The sequence below is a fragment of the Syngnathus scovelli genome, chromosome 3 (assembly GCF_024217435.2).
Source record: "Syngnathus scovelli strain Florida chromosome 3, RoL_Ssco_1.2, whole genome shotgun sequence".
In the NCBI taxonomy this organism is placed as follows: Eukaryota; Metazoa; Chordata; class Actinopteri; order Syngnathiformes; family Syngnathidae; genus Syngnathus; species Syngnathus scovelli.
This window is the reverse complement of record NC_090849.1, coordinates 3,119,185-3,140,089: the sequence shown is the minus strand read 5'-3', so window position 1 is coordinate 3,140,089 and position 20,905 is coordinate 3,119,185. Positions and strand designations below refer to the sequence as shown.

General features: G+C 43.8%; 1 protein-coding gene across 15 annotated transcripts in view; it reads right to left on the bottom strand.

The window, feature by feature from the left end:
- The window catches only part of rad17 (RAD17 checkpoint clamp loader component), a 183,008-nt gene that overhangs the window by 89,040 nt on the left and 73,063 nt on the right, over positions 1-20,905 (bottom strand). For 10 of the 15 annotated variants that reach the window (XR_011086589.1, XR_011086588.1, XM_068650069.1 and 7 more), the window contains 6 exons: positions 19,968-20,037; positions 19,790-19,901; positions 18,048-18,257; positions 9,509-9,612; positions 9,284-9,430; positions 8,861-8,989 (listed from right to left, as the gene is read on the bottom strand). Coding sequence is in view for 13 of the 15 variants with exons in the window: in XM_068650069.1 (XP_068506170.1) it covers positions 8,861-8,989; positions 9,284-9,430; positions 9,509-9,612; positions 18,048-18,257; positions 19,790-19,901; positions 19,968-20,037 (772 nt within the window). In the remaining 2 variants the exon portion in view is untranslated. The remainder of the gene's footprint in view (positions 1-8,860; positions 8,990-9,283; positions 9,431-9,508; positions 9,613-18,047; positions 18,258-19,789; positions 19,902-19,967; positions 20,038-20,905) is intronic. The other 5 variants (XM_049762346.1, XM_049762343.1, XM_049762347.1 and 2 more) reach the window with 5 other exon arrangements.

Below are 20,905 nucleotides of genomic sequence, written 5' to 3'. Positions count from 1 at the left end.
TGCGTGCCCATCTCACAGCTGATGTGAAAAAACAAGTGAAGCAAATGGACGAGCTTGCTGACATGCTAACATGTCTGCTGGCACTGTTGTTCGAGCTTTCGTAAAAGTTGTGTTGTGCTCGATTTTGTTCCCCCGTGAAATCTTGTTCCCCCTGCCGCAGGAGCGCGCACGCCTTGTTTGGAAAGCGAAAAACCGATGCTGTACGGCGTCGTACAGCGTCAGCACTATGTTGTTTTCAATAAAAACATGAAGAACTCACGTTTGCATCAGTCAATTTTAATTTTTATAAAGGATTATTCTCATTTGATGTCTTTAAATTCATCCGCGTTCTGCCGTTGAAGCGGGGTGCATTCAAAGACCAGTCGTACGGACGGAACACTCATTCACTTCACCAAAAAGCAACGATATAATTACCTGAGCTCATTGCATAAACCTCGATGCAAAGAAACGTCTCCTTTTGGGTACCGTTACATGCTACAAGGATTGTGATCATCATTCATCCATCCATTTTCAAACCAAATTAATATTGTTGCATTTATTAATTTGCTTTAAAATGACAGCGCAATATAATTAAAAGCTGACACTATAGCAATGTCAAACGTGTTCATTTAAGAAAAAGCCACACACGTTTTGTGATCAAATCTCTCATAACGAGAACGATTTGAGTGAATTGATTTGAATGAATAATTGAGAAGAAATCTCAGTTCTGAAGGCTCCTTTTGTCCCAAGCAAAATGACAGGTGGTGGGGAGGGGGGATAAAAATTGTAACAGGACCTCTATAAAAAATGTCAAGCCGTGACGAGGGCCCCGTGAGGATATGTCCCCCCCCCCCCCCCCCTTATTTTGAGAACGGTGAGTGCTGGACTCCAACAGATTTTTTTCTGTTTTTCCTGGGGGTCTGTTCAGGTAGTGTGGCAAATTTGAACAAGTTCCCTCATTCCTAGGCCAAATTAAAGGGGGGGAACACATCCTCACGGCGGCCCCGTGAGTTTATGTCAGTCGATGTCCAGGACTCACCGTTCTCAAAATGGGAGGGGGGCACAAATTCTCACGGCTTGACATTTTTTATAGAGGTCCTGTTACAATTTTTATCCCCCCTCCCCACCACCTGTCACTTTGCTTGGGACAAAAGGAGCCTTCAGAACTGAGATCCATCCATCCATCCATCCATTTTCTGAACCGCTTAGTCCCCACGGGGGTCGCGGGCGTGCTGGAGCCTATCCCAGCCGTCATCGGGCAGCAGGCGGGGGACACCCTGAACCGGTTGCCAGCCAATCGCAGGGCACACAGAGACAAACAACCATTCGCACTCGCACTCACACCTAGGGACAATTTGGAGTGATCAATTGGCCTACCAAGCATGTTTTTGGGATGTGGGAGGAAACCGGAGTGCCCGGAGAAAACTCGGGGAGAACATGCAAACTCCACACAGGGAGGGCCGGAGGTGGAATCGAACCCGCACCCTCCTAACTGTGAGGCGGACGTGCTACCCAGTGCGCCACCGAGCCGCCTCAGAACTGAGATTTCTTCTCAATTATTAATTCAAATCAATTCACTCAAATCGTTCTCGTTATGAAAGATTTGATCACAAAACGTGTGTGGCTTTTTCTCAAATGAACACGTTCGACATTGCTATAGAGTCAGCTTTTAATTATATTGTGCTGTCATTTTAAAGCAAATTAATAAATGCAACAATATTAATTTGCTTTGAAAATACCTGAGTAATAAAATGGATGGATGAATGATGATCACAATTAAGTATAAAGTCTCCTTTGTAATATATACTCCTTGTAGCATGTAACGGTACCCAAAAGGAGAAGTTTCTTTGCATCGAGGTTTATGCAAAGAGCTCAGATAATTATATCGTTGCTTTTTGGTGAAGTGAATGATTGTTCCGTCTGTACGACTGGTCTTTGAATGCACCCCGCTTCAACGGCAGAACGCGGATGAACTTAAATACATCAAATGAGAATAATCCTTTTTAAAAATTAAAATTGACTAACGCAAACGTGAGTTCTACATGTTTTTATTGAAAACAACATAGTGCTAACGCCGTACGGCATCGTTTTTTCGCTTTCCAAAGGCGTGCGCGCTCCCGCGGCAGGGGGAACAAAATCTCACGGGGGAACCAAATCGAGCACAACACCGGCATCATATCCGAGGAGCCACACGGCACGGAAAGTGACTGACAGTGAAGAAAGTGAACCTGGCATGTCTGTTGGAGATTTAGCACTGCAGTTCAATTTGGAAACAGAGGATGAGGACAAAATCTCACGGGGGAACCAAATCGAGCACAACACCGGCATCATATCCGAGGAGCCACACGGCACGGAAAGTGACTGACAGTGAAGAAAGTGAACCTGGCATGTCTGTTGGAGATTTAGCACTGCAGTTCAATTTGGAAACAGAGGATGAGGACTTCGATGGGTTTAATTGATGCCCATTACCGGTATTAAAAATGTGAATACCAAACTCAGTTTTGCTCCCGCTTCATTTTTAAATATGTACACTTGTATGCTTGTGTGTGTGGGTGTGTTGTTGTTGTTTTTGCCATGAGAACGTTTACGGGGGAAGTGTGGGCGTGGATTTGCAGTGCGCCCCGTGTGCGAGTGTGTGTGTGTGTGTGTGTGTGTGTGTGTGTGTGTGTGTGTGTGTGTGTGTTGTTGTAAGGCGGACGTAGTTGAGAGCGCCATGAGAACGTTAAAGGGGTAAGTGTGGGTGTGGATTGTATATATAAAACTTGTGCCCTATGAGCCGTTGCGCCCCATGTGTGTGTTAAACAGTCATGGCACACAACTAAGACTGCGCCTTTTATTACAGTGCGCCTTTTGAACGTGAAAATACGGTATACATAGTAGGAGTTGTCCCTCAATCGTACTCATGCAATTACCTCTATAACAGATACAGAGGTCATGGACATAAAAGGCTACAAAACAGATATTGGCTGATTGCTTACGCGATACTATTGATTTTAATACTGACTAAAATGACAGAGAGAATACTGCCTTGCGGGACCCCGAGCTCTTGAAAATGCGGAGTGGAAACGGTAGTACCCAGTTGGACAAAAGGTTAGAGACAAAAATGGGCATATGACCTCGAAATCCCACGCAGTACAGATCATTTAGAATGCCATATTTCCAAATTGTATCATGGGCTTTTTCGAGGTCAAAGAAGACTGCCACCACATGTTCCCTTCTGATAAATCCTTCTCGTCTAAAGGTCTCCAGTTGGACAAGATGGTCCACCGGACTCTTCCTCTTCCTAAAGCCACACTAATAGTCAAATTTACTGTCGTTTCAACGATACAAACTAAGTCTATTATTTACCATCCTTTCCATGGTTTTACATAAATAACTTGTCAAGGCTATTGGACGGTAGTTTGTGGGGTCAGAGTGGGCCTTGCCTGCTTTAGGGATGGGAACAATAGTTGCTTCCTGCCAAGACAGAGGAACATTTCCTGAGACACAGTTCACGCTAAATATCATCAGGAGATGGGCCAATGGCACTAGCTGGCGGGTGTTTCAAGTACTGATAGTGAATCACATCAGGGCCCACTACAGTGTCAATGGAGAGTCTTATGGAACAGAGATATTCATCCATTGAGAAAGGCTGATTGTAAGGTTCTGTATTATCTGATAGGAAATTCAAGTTCTTTCCCACCTCCTTCCGGCGCAAAGCTCGAAATTCAGGTCGACAATTATCCACAGAGGCGTTCACAAATGTTTCAGCAAGCCTGTTAACAATATCTTCCTTTGTTGTAAGAAGTCCATCTTAACATTTCAAGTGCTGAACTTGCACAGTGCCCCTTTTCACTTTCATCATTAAATGAAACACCACGATGCATCGGATGCAAGACTGGAAACATTATCTCCAGCTTTGATCTTAAGACTCATTAACAGTCCTTCGTGCTTGAGCCCGGCAGATCTTCAATTTGATGGGATTTTCCGTCAGATGTTTGTTAAAAATTCTCTCTGCCTTCTTCCAGAAGTCAATGGCCTTGTTGCAGTGGACATCAAACCATGGGTTGGACCTACGATGGGGCTGTCCTGTGGTCGTAGGGACAGTTTCCTCCGCAATTACTATCAACGTCTCAATGAAGTGCCCAACAGGATTTTTAATATTCCGGGGTGAGTGGCCAAGGTGGGTATCACAAAGGTGTTGGAAGACATTACAGTTAGCTGTTTTTAAGTTGCCATCTTGGAGGTCTGAACTGCATATCTGCTCCAGCAGGTGTCATGATCAAGAGGAAGTGATCACAGTCATCCAAGGATCGCCAAGAGAAGTCGAGCAAGAGGTCAGGATCGCAAATTGATAACTCAATTGCAGAATAAGTATCATGGCCCTGATGTAGATAGGAGGAGGGACCGACGTTCCACAGGCATAAGTCATTTTTGATGATAAAATCTTCCACAGTCCTCCCTGTAGCATTCAAACAATTTCCATCCCACACAGGATTATGTGCATTGACGTCCCCTAAAAGGAAATAGGGTAGAGGCAACTGTCCAGTTAAGCCGTCCAGGTCCTTCAAGGTTACAGTGACTTTATGAAGTGTAACACAGACTGCCACCACTTGCAGATAAATAGTGAGTACAAGACGACTATGAATTATGTCGTTCCGGGCCCAGGACAGCTGCCCCACCTGAGGGACGATGGACATGTGGGCCATAAGCATTAAACATACTGTCACGGCTGAGTTTCCTCCTGAGGGCAGTGTACACCCTTCCATGCCTTTGAATTCCTGCCCAATAGTTCAGAACTGAGGGCAAGTGTCTCCTGTGCACCTCTAGTTCAATTTGTTTTTTGTACAGTCCTTGCTTTTTAGATCTTGTTTATGGTGGTATATAAATAAAATTAATTAGTATTTTAAGGCATGAGCTTCTGTATTACTGTTCTGAAATAAGGCATATTTGGCCAATTTTGTATGGTGTGTATATACATTTTTCCGCAGTGGTCAATGACAAATTGTCAAGGTCTTTGATCTCCACATATACTTAAAAAAAACACATAAATCAATTCATTGAGAGCTCTGGGATATTAAAACGTCATCCTGTTTATGTACTTCTCATGACTTGGAAATAAAAAAAAGCTGATTAATCAAAAAAAAAAAGTTTGAGAAACTGTCACGTTTCGTCCCCGGTTGTTTTATTATGCGCATATTGTTATAGTTTCTGTCCGTGTGCCTGTGTGCTCGCCCCTCCCCTCCTGTGTGCCCATGAGCAGTGTGATTTCTCACCTGCCTCTCGTTACCTGTCGCGTATTTAAGTCCTGTTTTAGGGGACTTCACAACCTAGTCGGATTATTTCTTGTCTCTCGTTGTTCCTGTCTCTCTGTTTTTCCCCTCGGTCATTTTCTGTTTGCCATCCCTGTCGATCAGTCAGCCCGGTTGGTGTTTGATGTTAAGTTAGTTTGCCAGTTCCTGTCTGTTTCCCTTCATGCTCCATTCCAATTACCTTTTCCCTAAATAAACCCTGGTAGAAGCTGCATTTGGTCGCCCTGCTCCATTCCGATCCTGACAGAAAGTTGCAGCCCTACATTTCTACAAAAGAATCATTAGGAACTTTTTTTTTTTAAGTGATTTTAAGACTTATTGTGTTTATTTCAAAACTCAGTACTATGTGGTACAAATAAATTCAAATAACATTGCTGGTATCAATATAACTTTATCAATCAGTTTTTGACCTCCAGCTCCTGGTCATTGCTGAAGCTGTGAGCCATTAATTTCCGTATTTCCATATTATTTATCGTAATTTTCGGACTATAAGTCGCGTTTTTTTCATAGTTTGGGTGGGGGGGCGACTTATACTAAGGAGCGACTTATATGTGAATTTTTTTCACAAATTTTCAAAATTCTAAAAAGAAAAAAGTTGAACCGCGATGTAACAAGGGATTACTGTAATTTGAATTTCAAGTGACGTCAGTGGCGTGGCGCGGCGCGACGGTTGTTTACGTAAAGGACAAAGATTCGATCACGGGATGACGAAGGGCCCCACGTACTACCGGCATCATTAGCAGCTTGGTTTGTAAGTGACACGGAGGACGAAGAGTTTGACGGATTTAATGATTTGGAGTGACACAGAAGGTTTGAAAAACTATTATGGCTTTTGCGCACGCCCGGTCCTACTCTACGGAGCTCTCTTTCACCTCCGTGGATGGAAGTCGGGGGCCAGCGTTCGGCCGGGTGGCTGTCCGGGGACGGTGGCTGGGGCTCGGACATGGGTTTTACGCATGCCCGGTCCTATTCTATGGAGCTCTCTTCCACCTCCATGGCTGGAAGTGCCACCTCCGGGGATGGAAGTCGACGCCGGTGCTTGGGGCCGTGTGGTGGTGAACTATTTATGTTATAGTTATTTGATATATTTTATTTCGTATAGCAACTTGTATATGTTTTATCGTTACAGTTCAGTACTTGTTGGCTCGTTGAACTCTCGTTTTGTTAAATAAAGAGCCGTTTAACAAACCCACGTCTTTCCTTGTACATTGTTAACGCTATAATATAGTTATATACAAGATCTGTGGACTAACGACGAGGCTGACGTCAGGGCGCACACGCGGCGTTGTTGACAAAGAACAAGGAATTTGATCGATGGATTTAATGATTTGGAGTGACACAGATGGTTTGATAATATTGTTGTTTATATGATAGTTATTTGATATATACTTTATATATCGTTATATTAGTCTGTGGAATATTTAGACTATTTAGACGTCAGCGGCGTGGCACATACGCGGCATCGTTTCCATAAAGGACGATCGATGGATTTAATGAATTGGAGTGACACAGACGTGTTATTTATGTAATAGTTTTTTGAATAACTCTGAATGTTACGTCAGGCCCGTTCTCAGCTCTTCGTTTGTGTTTATGTCACGATAGCATACCTATCGTTTAGCCTGTTGTTGCTCGTTCATGTTTGTTCTTGTTGTTGGATTTTGTCGAATACATTTCCCCTAAAATGCAACTTGTACTCCGGAGCCACTCGTGTTTTTTTTTCACGTTATTGTGCATTTTATGGCTAATGCAACCTATATTCCGGAGCCACTTTTAGTCCGAAAATTACGGTAAATACTAATATTTTGTTCTTAACTCGCTGCCCTCATACTGTTTATGACCAACTTTAAAACTGTACTGTGCACTTAAGCACTTATTTTGGGCATTCCTGAGTCCATTTTATAATGGCAATTAGCATTAACTTCTCATGAAAACATTACGGCAATAAAACGTTTTTTTAGTCTTTTTAACCAGATTGTTGCTGGCTGTGTAACCTGCCCACAGTAGAACTGGGGAGCTTGTAGGATTAGAGTGCTTAAAAAAAGAAAAAAAAAAAACACGGCTTTGACAATGACAAAATTCTGCTGATATTTTGATAGCAAATCATTGTAGACACAATGTGTACACACTTAAGCAAGACAGACATTTAGGGGAGTCTTTTCCAAAAATACTCTGGAAAGTGCTTTAAGACCTAATAATCTCTCAAATTTACTTGGTTTGTTTGTGTATAATGTTGCATCAGTGCAGTTTTGTGCCCCCTGAAATCATCATCATAGTACCGTATTTTCACGACCATCAGGTGCTTCGGGTTAAAAGGCGCTGACTAAATTACGGTGTCTATTTTGTATTTAATCCACACATAGGGCGCACCACATTTTAGGGTGCATGCATGCCATGATTTACGGTAAACAAAATTAAAAAAAAGTCACAGGAGCAAGAACGTGGGTTCGGTTGTTCTTTATTCTACTGTTTAACCATGTACTTTACTGTACTCACATTATTGTTAATCGATATTCATACGCAAATGCGTCCAAGTCCTCATCTTCTGTATCCAAATTAAACAGTTGGGCAAGTTCGACATCTGACATGCCAATTTCCCTCGCCATTGTCTCCTCGTTGTTATGTTGCTCTTCGGCAATGATCCCGGCTTTCCAGGAAGCTTGAATTGTGCCTCGTAAGCAAGTCTCTTTGTCTATGCCATTTTAGAAGGTCCTAATGCTGTTTTCTTTGCACAAACGATCGTATTTATTTATCAATGGCGGCGGAGGTACGTACTCTACGTGTTACATGAAGTCCTCTGATTGGTTTACCGCCCCGATCTACCTAAAACGTACGCCTGTTTATTACATCTCTGTGTGGCAGAAGCCAAACAAAACAACTTTACAGACTTGCATAAACGGTAGTATTTATTTATCAATAGCGACGGAGGTATGTACTTTGCACGGACAATAGTATTATTTACCAATGGCGGCGAAGGTACGTACTCATCTACGTGTTACGTCTAGTCCTCTGTTTTTCTTTTGTCCCGATCTACGTACGTAAAACAGAATGTCCTCTGATTGGCTCATCGGGTCTTGATATTACACTTGTATATTACAGAAGCCACACAAAACAACTTTACAGATTTTTTAATTTGGTCCACACAAAAGGTGTACCTTATTAAAAGGTACACCTTCGTTTTTTGAGAAAATTAAAGGCTTTTATGTGCCCCTTACAGTCGTGAAAATATGGTATATAGCAGTGGTTCTTAACCTGGATTCGATCGAACCCTAAGCGTTTGGTGAGTCAGTCTCAGGGGTTCGGCAGAGCCTCTTCTCTTGTTTGGAGTCCATGCATTGTGTTGGTTTTGTTCTTTGAACAATGGATTGTTCATGCACAGCTCATTTTGTGCACCAGTGAAAACATTGATGTCTTGAATTTTTATTTTTTCACCAAAGAGGGGTTCGGTGACTGCGCATATGAAACTGGTGGGGTTTGGTACCTCCAACAAGGTTAAGAACCACCAGTATATAGTCACGAGTCCACTAAGAAGTATTTACAGGTATTACATATGTACACAGTATGGTGAACAACAATTGATGCTAAAGTCCTACCTTCTTGTTGACGAGCAACCAGTTGGGTTTGTGAAGTGGTCTGAAGCCAACAGCTACTTGTTGAGAGTTGGTGTGAAGAAGTCCTCTGGTGGCCACTGCAGACGCGTATTTGTCCAGAGTATTACCACTCTGAGGACAGAACAGTGCAAGAATAAAGCAGATACATATATAAAGTCTTAGCTTAAAGGGAAGGGGAAGGGGAAAGGGAAAGGGAGGAGAGGAGAGGATCAGGTTTATTGGCCAAGTTCGTGCATGCCAAACAAGGAATTTGATCTCATTCTCTGTACAATATTTAAGTGAGAGGAGAGGAATTCACCAAGCATTGGCTTGTTCACCTACTCATATGGAATGTGAGCTGGGGTTAGACCGTTATGAGACAGGTTAGTTTTACCCTACTGATAATAGAGAGAAAGGAGAGCTAACCATCCAATCTGATGTGAGGAGGTCAGCATCTGACATATACTCGCTCGCTTTGTGGACGTCTTCCATCTCAGAGAAGAAGTCCAGGTAATTCTGATGAAGGTACAGGTTGAAGAATTCCCCAGACACATACGAACGTTCTATAACCCTCTGTGAGACGGTAAGCAGAAGAGATCATTTCAAAAAGTTAATAAACGTTGTTAATGTCTATGTTCAAAATGCGTGTACCTCAGGATCCACCAGTAATGACTCTCTATGGTGTAGAGAAAGATGTGATGGCAACCCAAGTCCAAAGGCACTTTCAGATGTTTTAACACACTCAGGAGCCACCCCTAGATTTATACAGTAAAAGATATTTGTCTTTAGGGTTATATAACATTTATCATTTGGATTGCCCACATTCAGTTTGCTTAACGCAAACTCAAGAGAAACAAGGTGTACAAATTTAGTACTTTCGCTGATCACAATGCAAGACTGCTTCAATTACAATGGCAAATGGCAGGGACATCAGAGATCCAACTATTTGTCTTCAAGGAATTAAAAAATACATTACCCCATCCTATTTTGTAAATTAAGCAATTACCAGAATGTGAGAAGATGGGGGAAGGTGCATTATGTATATAATATATAAATGGAGACATTTCATAAATGCTTCTTAATGAAGCATTCTCGGTTCCATCCGTCCGTCCGTCCGCCCTGGAAGTTGTCCAGGAGGCATCATAATCAGATGTCCAAGCCACCTCATCTGGCTCCTCTCAACACGGAAGAGTAGCGGCTCGATGACCGAGCATCTCACCATATCTCTAAGGGAGAGCTTGAACACCCTGTGGAGAAAACTAATGTTGGCCACTTGTATCCCTAGGATCTTGTTCTTTTGGTCAGGACCAATAACTCGTGACCATAAACAAGTAGGAATGTAGATCGGCCGGCAAATCAAGAGCCTTTCGCCTCAGCTCTTTCTTCACCACAGAGTTCACTTTACATCGGACGCTACACCAATCCGCCCGTCGATCTCATGCTCTGTCCTGCTCTTACACTCATGAACAAGACCTTAGATACTTTAACTCCTCCACTAGGGGCAAGAATACCTTGGCTACACCTAGAAATTCTGTTTAAAAAAGTTATGAACAGAATGGGTGACAAAAGGTAACGCTCACTGGGAACGACTTACTGCTGGCAATGCATACCAAACTCTGGGACTGGTGATACAGGGAAAGAACCACTATCACAGAGCCAGACCAACTTCCTCATTCACCACATGAGCAACATGGGAGTTGAGTATCTTCCTCAAAGATATCTAAACATGGTTACAATATCATGCAGCCCAAATTGTACTCTTCTTTTTTAAATAAATCTAATACAATCATTTCTAAGCCCTATAGATGACCAACACGGTGCTCGCCCGTGAGGACCGCATGAGTCGCCCGCAGGACTGTTCTAAAATTAGCTCAAATAGCGGCACTTGTCAGTGACCTGCATCTATTTATTTATTTTACAGTCAAACCTCGGTTTTCGAACGTCCTGGTTCTCGAACAAATCGGAACTCGAACAAAAAATTCGAGATTTTTTGCTTTGGTTGTCGAAAAAAATTCGGAGGTCGAACCTCGCGAGATGAGCCGGGAGGACCCGAGAAAACCCAACCGCGCGGCCTGGATGCCGACTGACTCCGTTATTGTATTTTCGTTACTTTGAGGTTTGTATTAACCCCTAATCATGCCTCCAAAGAAAGCAAGAGGGAGCAGTAAAGTAAAGGGAAATGTGCTTTCGGCAGTTTGCAAACATATTTTATTGAGGCTGCGTTAGACTTATATATAATCACATCAATATAATTTCCAGTAGTGGCTGTGCTTGTGTGGTCGCATGGTGGGTGGTAAGGAAATGTGCAGGCAACTGCACGAAGTTGTTTTCTTCAAAGTGTTGTGCAAGAGGATTTATCATCGGCTCGGCAAGAACAGGGAGAGCACCTGACGAGAACATCTCAAGGTCAGTGAGAAACGAGAATAACACCCCGTCCTGGTGGTCGGGCTTCGCGGGGAAAACCCAACCGCCAGACAGCTGAGGCCGGACAGCTGCACTCACCGATAACACCCAGTGGGGAGGAGACGGCCATCGACCAATCATCACACAATGTCTTACATGTTTGAATGTTCATATTGTGTTTCTTCATAACTGGGCAACCCGGAAGAATGTGTTGTCTCTTGATGGTCACAAGAACACACGAGTTTTGGTGTGAGGGACCTGGGACCTATATTATTATCTTGCTTTGTCAGGAATAAACAATTGGTGAATTCGGTCTGATTGATCAACTGGTCTTCTCTTTGACAGAACGAACTCGCAAATTTGTTAGGTGTGCAAGTGTGTGCTAAAACAGTTCAGAGTTGGTTGTAATTTGGAGTCAGATCAATAACTAGAATCCGTAGCCTAACAATTTCTTGGTGACCCTGACGTGATGTCAAGAGAAGGGTAATTGACAACTCGTGGTCCGTATCCAGGACAGCGGACAGTTTTCAGGGACACTGTCTCCCAGTCGGCGAACCGTTGTGATACACGCTGTCACACAACGTTGAGCTGGTATGATGTCTCCTCAGCCCTGAGCACTCACCACTGATAAGGTAAGCAGAATACCTGTTACTAGAAGTCGAAATTCTGCCAATTGAAAGAGGACATTTAAGAGGAGACTGTCGTTCAGATCAAATAAGGTGTGCAAGAAGTTAAGATACATACGGTGGATAAGTTTCGAACTTACATGTGTAACGTGTACGGTAAAGTCAGGGACTTACGCGTACTAAGGGATAGGTCAGGGACCTAGTGCTTAGTCGTGGCGGACAAGGGTGCGGTGACGATCGTATTCAAATAGCTGGGGTGTTTTTGAGATCCCCTGAGGAGAAGTGAGGCCTCCTCAAAAAGTATCCAGTGGTAACAGTTCCTCCTGTGAGAGATCAGAACGCTAAAATATTCAAAATGAGCAACCAAATTGGGGGGAGTGTGTGTGATGAGAGGAATGAATGGAGTGAGATTGAAGGAATGTATGCTGATGTAGAAGCACAAATCGTGAGTGGCATTGACCGAAAGAAAGTGGCAAAGAAGCTACATAAGAGATGGAGTTGAATCCCTTTGTGTGTTCTGTGTTCGTGCATAATCTCTGTAAAGTTTGTGTCAGTCTGCCGTCGTTCATCTGAGCTCTGTGTGCGCGCTTTGTGTATTGGCGTGCGTGCGGATGTGTGTGTGCGTATATGCGGTTGTGTGCGCCCTCGGTGTGTGCGTTTATGTGCACACCCTGTGTGGGTGCGGGCGTGTGAGGAGGAAGACGGCATGGATCAGAGAATGTTCAAGAAAGGAGGGGGCCCAGTGGGCTCCAAGGCGTGGAATGGCGCTATACTGGCGGGGGTGGGGGCCAGCGGGACGTGCGGGCCTGGCCAGACCGTGGCGTCAACATTGATACGCTGACCCCCCCTCGTCCAGGGGCGCTGTGCCGAGGAGTCCGCAAAGGTGGGGCTGGGTTCCCCCGGGAGAGGTCAATGTCGAGGAGAACTGAGGCAAGACGAGGGGAGATCAAATGTTGATGAGCAAAGGGTGCATGACCAACAGCGAACGTGCATGATTGAAACTGAAACATCACTGGCACTAATGTTAAACAGTTTGCAAATAGGCGAGAGAGGGGCATGCTTGCAATACTCATTAAATACTAATGTATGTGTACCTGTGGGCCTTAGGAAAACAGTTGGGCTGTGGCAGCAGTGATTTATGGCAGGACGCTACACATTCGGCCCAAGACAGATAGAAAGAGAGAGTGAGAGAAGAAAGGGGGGGCTAACTCGTAAATAATGAGGAGATATTGGGAGTAATCTGTTGGTCCTTTCTTTAAGACCCTTTAAATGGTTTCCTGGTGTAGATAGGTTAGCAACACGAGAGATTTAGAGGTTCAAAAGAAAGACAGTTAAAAGAAAATAACATTTTTGATTTGGACAATTGCAGGCTAACAGGAGCATGAGAAAGAAGAGCTGAGAAGCGGGATCCAATTTGATCGGGGAGATTGGAAATTCACAGCACCATATTCTAAGTCACATTTTTGAGCAAGCATGACACAGGTAATAACGTTTGAGAGGTCAAGACATAGATCAGGGCTAGATGTGGAACGCAGACCTCGATGAGTTAATTTTGAATAATGATACTGAAGACGCAATGTACTGTCCCATTAAATTGGAACTATAGACGAAAGGTAGCTCGAAAATAGGATGAGTTGCAGGACTTACAATATAAAGACGAGATCGCTGTTACTAGGAGAATTTGACATTTGGTAAACAAACGTTACTAGTGAATTGATGGCACCAGCTACATTTGGAAATAGTCTTACAAGTTTGATGTCCCAGTCTGTCACTCTCAGTGCCAGGATCCCTGAAACTTGATCCCGAGACTCCGCCTGCAGCCGTGGACGACTACAAAACGGTGCCTGGCTTTGAGGCCCCTTTGACCTTTGGCAAGGACAAAGAAAGACTGTTGTTGTGCTTGGAGGGGGCAAGTACACCTCGGAGGAAAGACGACAGTGAGAAGCGGAGGAACTACAATGATGAAAATGGACTCATTTGAACAATGGACTTATTCGAGAGTGATGGATGGGTTGGCTCTGAAGCAACAACAAAAGAACACCAACTTGAGAGTGTGAGGTGCTGCAAAAGAAGTGTCCGATGGCCAAATCGCACTCCTTGCTGTGGCGTTACTAAACTGGGTGGAGCTTGGGTCAAGGTGGACAGGAGCTTCATTGTGCGCTGAGTTTCACGGAACTGAGGAGATTTGATAAAACATTGAATAATGTGTAGAGCTACAGAGAAAAGCATCATAGTCAGGGATTGAACAGATTTGGATAAAACAAATAGGCTAAAACGGTAAGAAACAAGAGCAAGATCTGATATTTTGGCTCGTCAGGCTTAAGAAGTAGAAGTCGAGTTAGATACATTTTAGAATAAGACATTTGGACTAAAGTGGATTCAGTCAAGAGGAAGCTAGGACGCTCAATGTACCTACTCAATACAATAGAAGTTTGTTGCACCATAGTGGAGGTTGGGTGGTCAGAAAGTTGGATACGTTAAATTTTTGACTTTCACACAATCATGCATAGGAGTCGCACAAGGCCACAGGTAACAAGATAATGACGGAGATAGGGCTAAATTTCAACTGCACCGACATGGCAACGTAGAAGCGAGAGAGTTGAGTAAGGGATTATATGCTAAACAGTCCGCTATAGAGTTACCAATAAGAGATTCTATCAAAATAAGTACTAAGAGGTGGATGTGAAGATAACAGGAGGACGTGGATATTCAGAGGTTTGATAAGGGCAAACTCCATTGTCAAAGATAGGATTAGAGCGAGTAGGAACGGGGGCATTTTGGCATTTTAACAGGGATTGACAGCAAGGGAGATTGAGGATAGAAGATCTGGACAGCAATGGCGTAAATTACATTAAAAACTGCTCATTCGAGGGAGAGGGCTTGGCGCTCCCTGTGTGGAGCTGCAGCTTTGCAGAGGGGGGCAGACCGCGCGAGTGAGTGGATGAAAGGAGTGGGAATAGGCGACGATTTAAGGAAGCAGGGAGAGGTGCTAGATGTTGTGACAGGCAGGATTTTTAGGAAGAAAAAAAAGGGGGGAGTGAGACTCGCCAAGAGGGGCAATAAAGAGAAGCAGACTGAGAAACATATTTGAGCTAGACAACAGGAAAAAGGGGGAGAGCCAAATGATGACGTAAAAAGCCAGAGAGAATAGTCTGACCCATCTTTATTGAATTTAATTAGGATAAGTAATAGAGATCGAGTTTGTAGGAGCAATCTGAGGTTATGAAGGCTCCCCCAAAACGCGGGTCCCACAGTTAGCCCCTCAGATTGACATATATGACAATTTGCGATTAATCTGATGGGCGAATTTATGGAAAATTGAATGGGAGATTTTACAATAGGTAATGTTGACAAGTATGTCCGAATGTGAGGAGTTACTATTAGGAGTCAATGTTTGCCTGCACACTAACATACTAACTTTGCTTAGTGTGGGAGGAGAGCTGAGTGATAGAGACGGATGAGTGTGTCTGTGAGTGTGTGGATGGATGCGTGTGCATGTGATCGTCTATGACTGTGTGTGCGCAGTATGATTGGCTAGGTAGTAGGTCTGAAGTTGGGGTGATGTGTTTGCAATTGAGGATAAAATTCCTCTCACCTGAAGGGGTGGTACAGATCGGAGGGACTGGAACTGGTAAGTCATGAGTTCTGACCGGAACCATGGTTCAATGATCAATCAGGGGCACCATCGACAACAAAACGGTGCGATGGAGAAAGCCCATTTTTGATAACCATGTGACTCAACAAAATATGACATATTTAAAGTTAAAAGGAACCGGCATAAGTATTGGGACAATAGCTCCCTCATGGTGCTAATTAAATTTGTCACTGAATATAACCTCTCCTCTCTCTCGTGCAGACATCTGATTATGGTGTGGTGATAACAAATTATATGATCGCTTGCCGGAGAATGCATCAGGTATCTGTGCCCTCGTGTCTTTGATAATGCCTGTAGTGGTTGTCCCCATTGGAATACATAATCTCAATTGGAACATGGAGTCCCCACTGGCGGGGCTCCTGAAGCGAGCCAAAAGAGACGTTTTGCCCCCATGGTTGAGTGACAACGATCCAACATATATTGACACTATAGGAGTGCCCCGGGGTGTGCCAGATAAGTATAAACTCGTTAATCAAGTGTCCTCGGGATTCAAAAGTATCTTCCTATGGATCACCCCCAATAAAAATGTAGATCGTATTAATTACGTTCATTACAATGTCCAACGACTGGGTAACTATACAGCTGAATCATTTGCAGTAGTTCATGAACAATTGGCTGCAACGTCGTCGATGGCGTTCCAAAATAGAATTGCGTTGGCCATGCTATTGGCTAAGGAACATGGTGTGTGTGGAATGTTTGATGATGCATGTTGTACTTTCATCCCAAACAACACAGCACCAGGGGGCCGACTGACCAGGGCATTGGAAGGACTAAGGACACTGACCAAAAAGATGAAAGATCATTCAGGTGTACGCACCGATATTTGGTCTGATTGGATGAAAACGTTCGGAGGCTGGAAAGGCCTCATCATGTCTGTGCTTGTTGCTGTGGCTATTTTTACTGCAATAATGATTTTATGCGGTTGTTGTTGTATTCCATGTATTAGATCACGCACTGTCTGGTTGATCGAGAAAACCATTGGCCCGTTGCCACCGAATGGCCAATATACCCTGGTGACTCAACATGAGCCACGGGGGGAAGAAAGGACCGACAGCGTGCTGGTCGCTGCTTGCTAGAGTAACGGGTGATGACCTCATAAATGAGGTCATGAGAGGGAATAAAGGGAAATGTGCTTTCGGCAGTTTGCAAACATATTTTATTGAGGCTGCGTTAGACTTATATATAATCACATCAATATAATTTTCAGTAGTGGCTGTGCTTGTGTGGTCGCATGGTGGGTGGTAAGGAAATGTGCAGGCAACTGCACGAAGTTGTTTTCTTCGAAGTGTTGTGCAACAGGATTTATCATCGGCCCGGCGAGAACAGGGAGGGCACCTGACGAGAACATCTCAAGGTCGGTGAGAAACGAGAATAACACCCCGTCCTGGTGGTCGGGCTTCGCGGGGAAAACCCAACCGCCAGACAGCTGAGACGGCCATCAACCAATCATCACACAATGTTTTACATGTTTGAATATTCATATTGTGTTTCTTTGTAACTGGGCAACCCGGAAGAATGTGTTGTCTCTTGATGGTCACAAGAACACACGAGTTTTGGTGTGAGGGACCTGGGACCCAGGTGCCTGTATTAGCTTGCTTTGTACACACAAACAATTGGTGAATTCGGTCTGATTGATCAACTGGTCTTCTCTTTGACAGAACGAACTCGCAAAATTTGTTAGGTGCGCAAGTGTGTGCTAAAACAGTTAAGTGTTGGTCGTAATTTGGAGTCAGATCAATAACTAGAATCCGTAGCCTAACAAAAGCCATCCTAAAACACAAAGACGCTCTTAAAGCAATGCGACAGTGAGCGCCCGGCGCGCTGCGGTTGCACGAACGAACCAAATTAAGCTCCCTGCACACTGAGGTCCACTTAAATTTTGGAAAGTACATCAGGACTTTAAATATATTTTCTAAATTTTAGTGATGGCTCTGTCACAATAATGCGACTAGCGCGGTGCAGTTGCGTGGTCGGCGACGCGCTACGGTTGCGCGTTCGGCGGTGCGCTGCAGTTGGGCAATCGGACAAATATGCGCAAATGAAAAAAATATTAAAAAAGGCGGGGTTTTGTCTTGAAACGGATTAAAATGTTTTCCATTATTTGTAATGGGAGAAATAGATTTGTATTTCGAGCGATTTGCTTCTCGAACCGCCTTCTGGAACGGATTGTGGTCAAAAACCAAGGTTTGACTGTATTTTTGCTATTCTTGTTAAAATCACACTTACATGTGAACTGCAAATGACAATAATAACACATAGTGAAAGCCAAATTGAGCAAATTGGCTATTTCAGACGTATGGGTCAAACTGGTAGCCCTTTGCCTTTATCAGTACCCATGAAGTAACTCTCGGTTTAAGAAAGGTTGGTGACCCCTGATTTAGGCGGTAATTATTTATTTGTTTTGAAAATAAAGTATGATGCCGAAATTGAAGGATGAATTATAAATGACAGATGACTCACTTGTCTGTGATAAAAGAACAAGTAAAATAAATGACAGATAACTCACTTTTACAATGCAGAATCTTTCCCAGCGCTCTAAATAGGAACAAACCAGTGTCCCTCATTCCAACAGTTGGCTCGCCTTCCTGCCCCTTCGTTGGCTTGGTGTTCTTCCTTAATACTAAACCGGAACCGGAGACTGCCTTACCCTGTGATATAAAACGATTGTTCCTCCTCACCAGCCCCTTTTCCAGTGAATGGTCTGAAAAAAATTGTTCTTTGCAATGAATTGGTATTAAAGGACGGAAGCATAATTATTGTGCACTGTAATTTTTGGACTATAAGTCGCGTTTTTTTCATAGGTTGGGTGGGGGGGCGAGTTATACAGAGGAGCGACTTTTTTCACAAATCCCCCCCCCCCAAAAAAAAATGAAACGGCAATAAACGAACCGCGATGTAGCGAGGGATTACTGTAATTTGAATTTCAAGTGACGTCAGCGCGCGGCGGTTGTTTACATAAAGGACGAAGATTCGATCACGGGATGACGAAGATGACGAAGGGCCCCACGTACTACCGGCATCATTAGCGGCTTTGTTTGTAAGTGACACGGAGGACGAAGAGTTTGAAGGATTTAATGATTTGGAGTGACACATAAGGTTTAAAAAACTATTATGGCTTTTAAGCACACCCGGTCCTACTCTACGGAGCTCTCTTTTACCTCTGTGGATGGGAGTCGAGGGCCGGCGCTCGGCCGGGTGGCTGTCCGTGGACGGTGGATGGGGCTCGGACATGGCTTTTATGCACGCGCGGTCCTACTCTACGGAGCTCTCTTTCACCTCCACGGATGGTAGTCGGGGGCCGGTGCTCGGCCGGGTGGCTGTCCAAGGACGGCGGATGGGGCTCGGACATGGCTTTTACGCACGCCCGGTCCTATTCTATGGAGCGCTCTTCCACCTCCGTGGCCGGAAGTGCCACCTCCGGGGATGGAAGTCCACGCCGCCACACGCCTGGAAGACCACGCCGGTGATTGGGGCCGTGTGGCGGTTAACTATTTATGTTATAGTTATTTGATATAATTTATTTCGTGTAGCAACTTGTATATGTTATCGTTACAGTTCAGTAGTTGTTGGCTCGTTGAACTCTTGTTTTGTTAAATAAAGAGCCGTTTACCAAACACGTCTTTCCTTGTACTTTGTTAACGCTACAATATAGTTATATCCTAGATCTGTGGAATAACGACGAGGCTGACGTCAGGGCGCACGCGCGGCGTTGTTGACAAAGGATGAGGAATTTGATCGATGGATTTAATGATTTGGAGTGACACAGATGGTTTGATAATATTATTGCTTATATAATTGTTATTTGATATATAATTTATAAATCGTTACATGGGCCTATGGAATATTTTGAAGCGCAAGCGCCGTCAGCGGCGCGCAGCTGGCCGGCATTGTTAACATAAAGGATGATCGATGGATTTAATGAATTTGAGTGACACAGATGGTTTTATAAACGTGTTATTTATGTAATAGTTATTTGAACAACTCTGAACGTTATGTTTGGCCCGTTCTCAGCTCTTCGTTTGTGTTTATGTCACGTTAGCATACTTATCGTTTAGCTTGTTGTTGTTCGTTCATGTCTGTTCTTGGTGTTGGATTTTGTCGAATAAATTTCTCCCAAAATGCGACTTATACTCCGGAGCGACTTACTATATATATTTTTTTTTCACGTTATTGTGCATTTTATGGCTAATGCGACCTATATTCCGGAGCGACTTTTAGTCCGAAAAATACGGTAGATTTACACCATACCTGGAACGGAGGCAAATTGCAGGCAGTTAATAGCACTGCGAATGTCTCCTGAACTTCCTGAGGAGATCATCTCCAACACTGTCTGATCTGGAACAATGACCCTTCCAATTCTCTGTGTACAGCCAAAAAGTAATTATAAAGTAACATCAAATTCAAAACAGCTGCAGTTGTTGATCACCTTTCTATCCTCATTGGATAATATACGAGTCAGAACCTTCATCATGGTAGTTGGAGCCACTGGATTAAAACTGGAAATAGAATGAAAGATATTGGTAATAAGATAATGCTTAAGATAAAGATAATGATACAGACAGTTAAAGAAATTGAATTTACACAAGAAGAAGCGATCAACATCTGGTTTTGTTTTGGCAACAATGCTGGTGGAAGATGCCGGTCTGACCTGGCAGACCCAAAGGTACAGTGGGGGTTTGCTGGGAATGGCTGGCAGAATGTTAGAATTTCAACTCCCAACTTTGGCAGCGCTTGATCTACATCCCGGGGGAGACGTGGGATATTGAGTCTGAGTGATCGTGGTACATACCACAGTCATTTAGGCGGCTAATAGCCGCTGTGGCCGTACAGTGGTTAGTTTCTGTCAAGCGGAAAATCCACAAACCCAGTAGTGATGTGGTAAGTGACAATGATGCCGTCAAGCTGAAGGAGTCATTCAAACGGGACATTTCAGTGCGACTGTATGGTTGAAATTGATGGGTAAAAAGAACTGTGTCAGGCTGTCAGCATCAAAGGGTGCAGCATCATATTTGCCTATTTAACTGTCTTTGAAAAGTAGTTGGACTGTGATTATCAGCCAAAATTGCACACAGCTATTAGCTGCTAATGAATGAAATTAATGTACCGTATTTGCCGGTGTATTGGTCGACCTTTTTCGATCCAAAATCGACCGAAAAAAATCGACCTCGACTTATACACCGAGTCATAAAATTTAACTTCGTATTCATCGCTTCAAATGTGATGGTAACCAAGGCCGTTTCTCATGCATCTCATTGTGCGTTGCACTTAGAAAATTTGAACCGGGCGGCGTGCGCGAGTGCGCGGCCCGCTGGAAGTCGAATGAGGCTCAGCGATCTCCTCCGCGGTGCTTATAAACAGCCGATC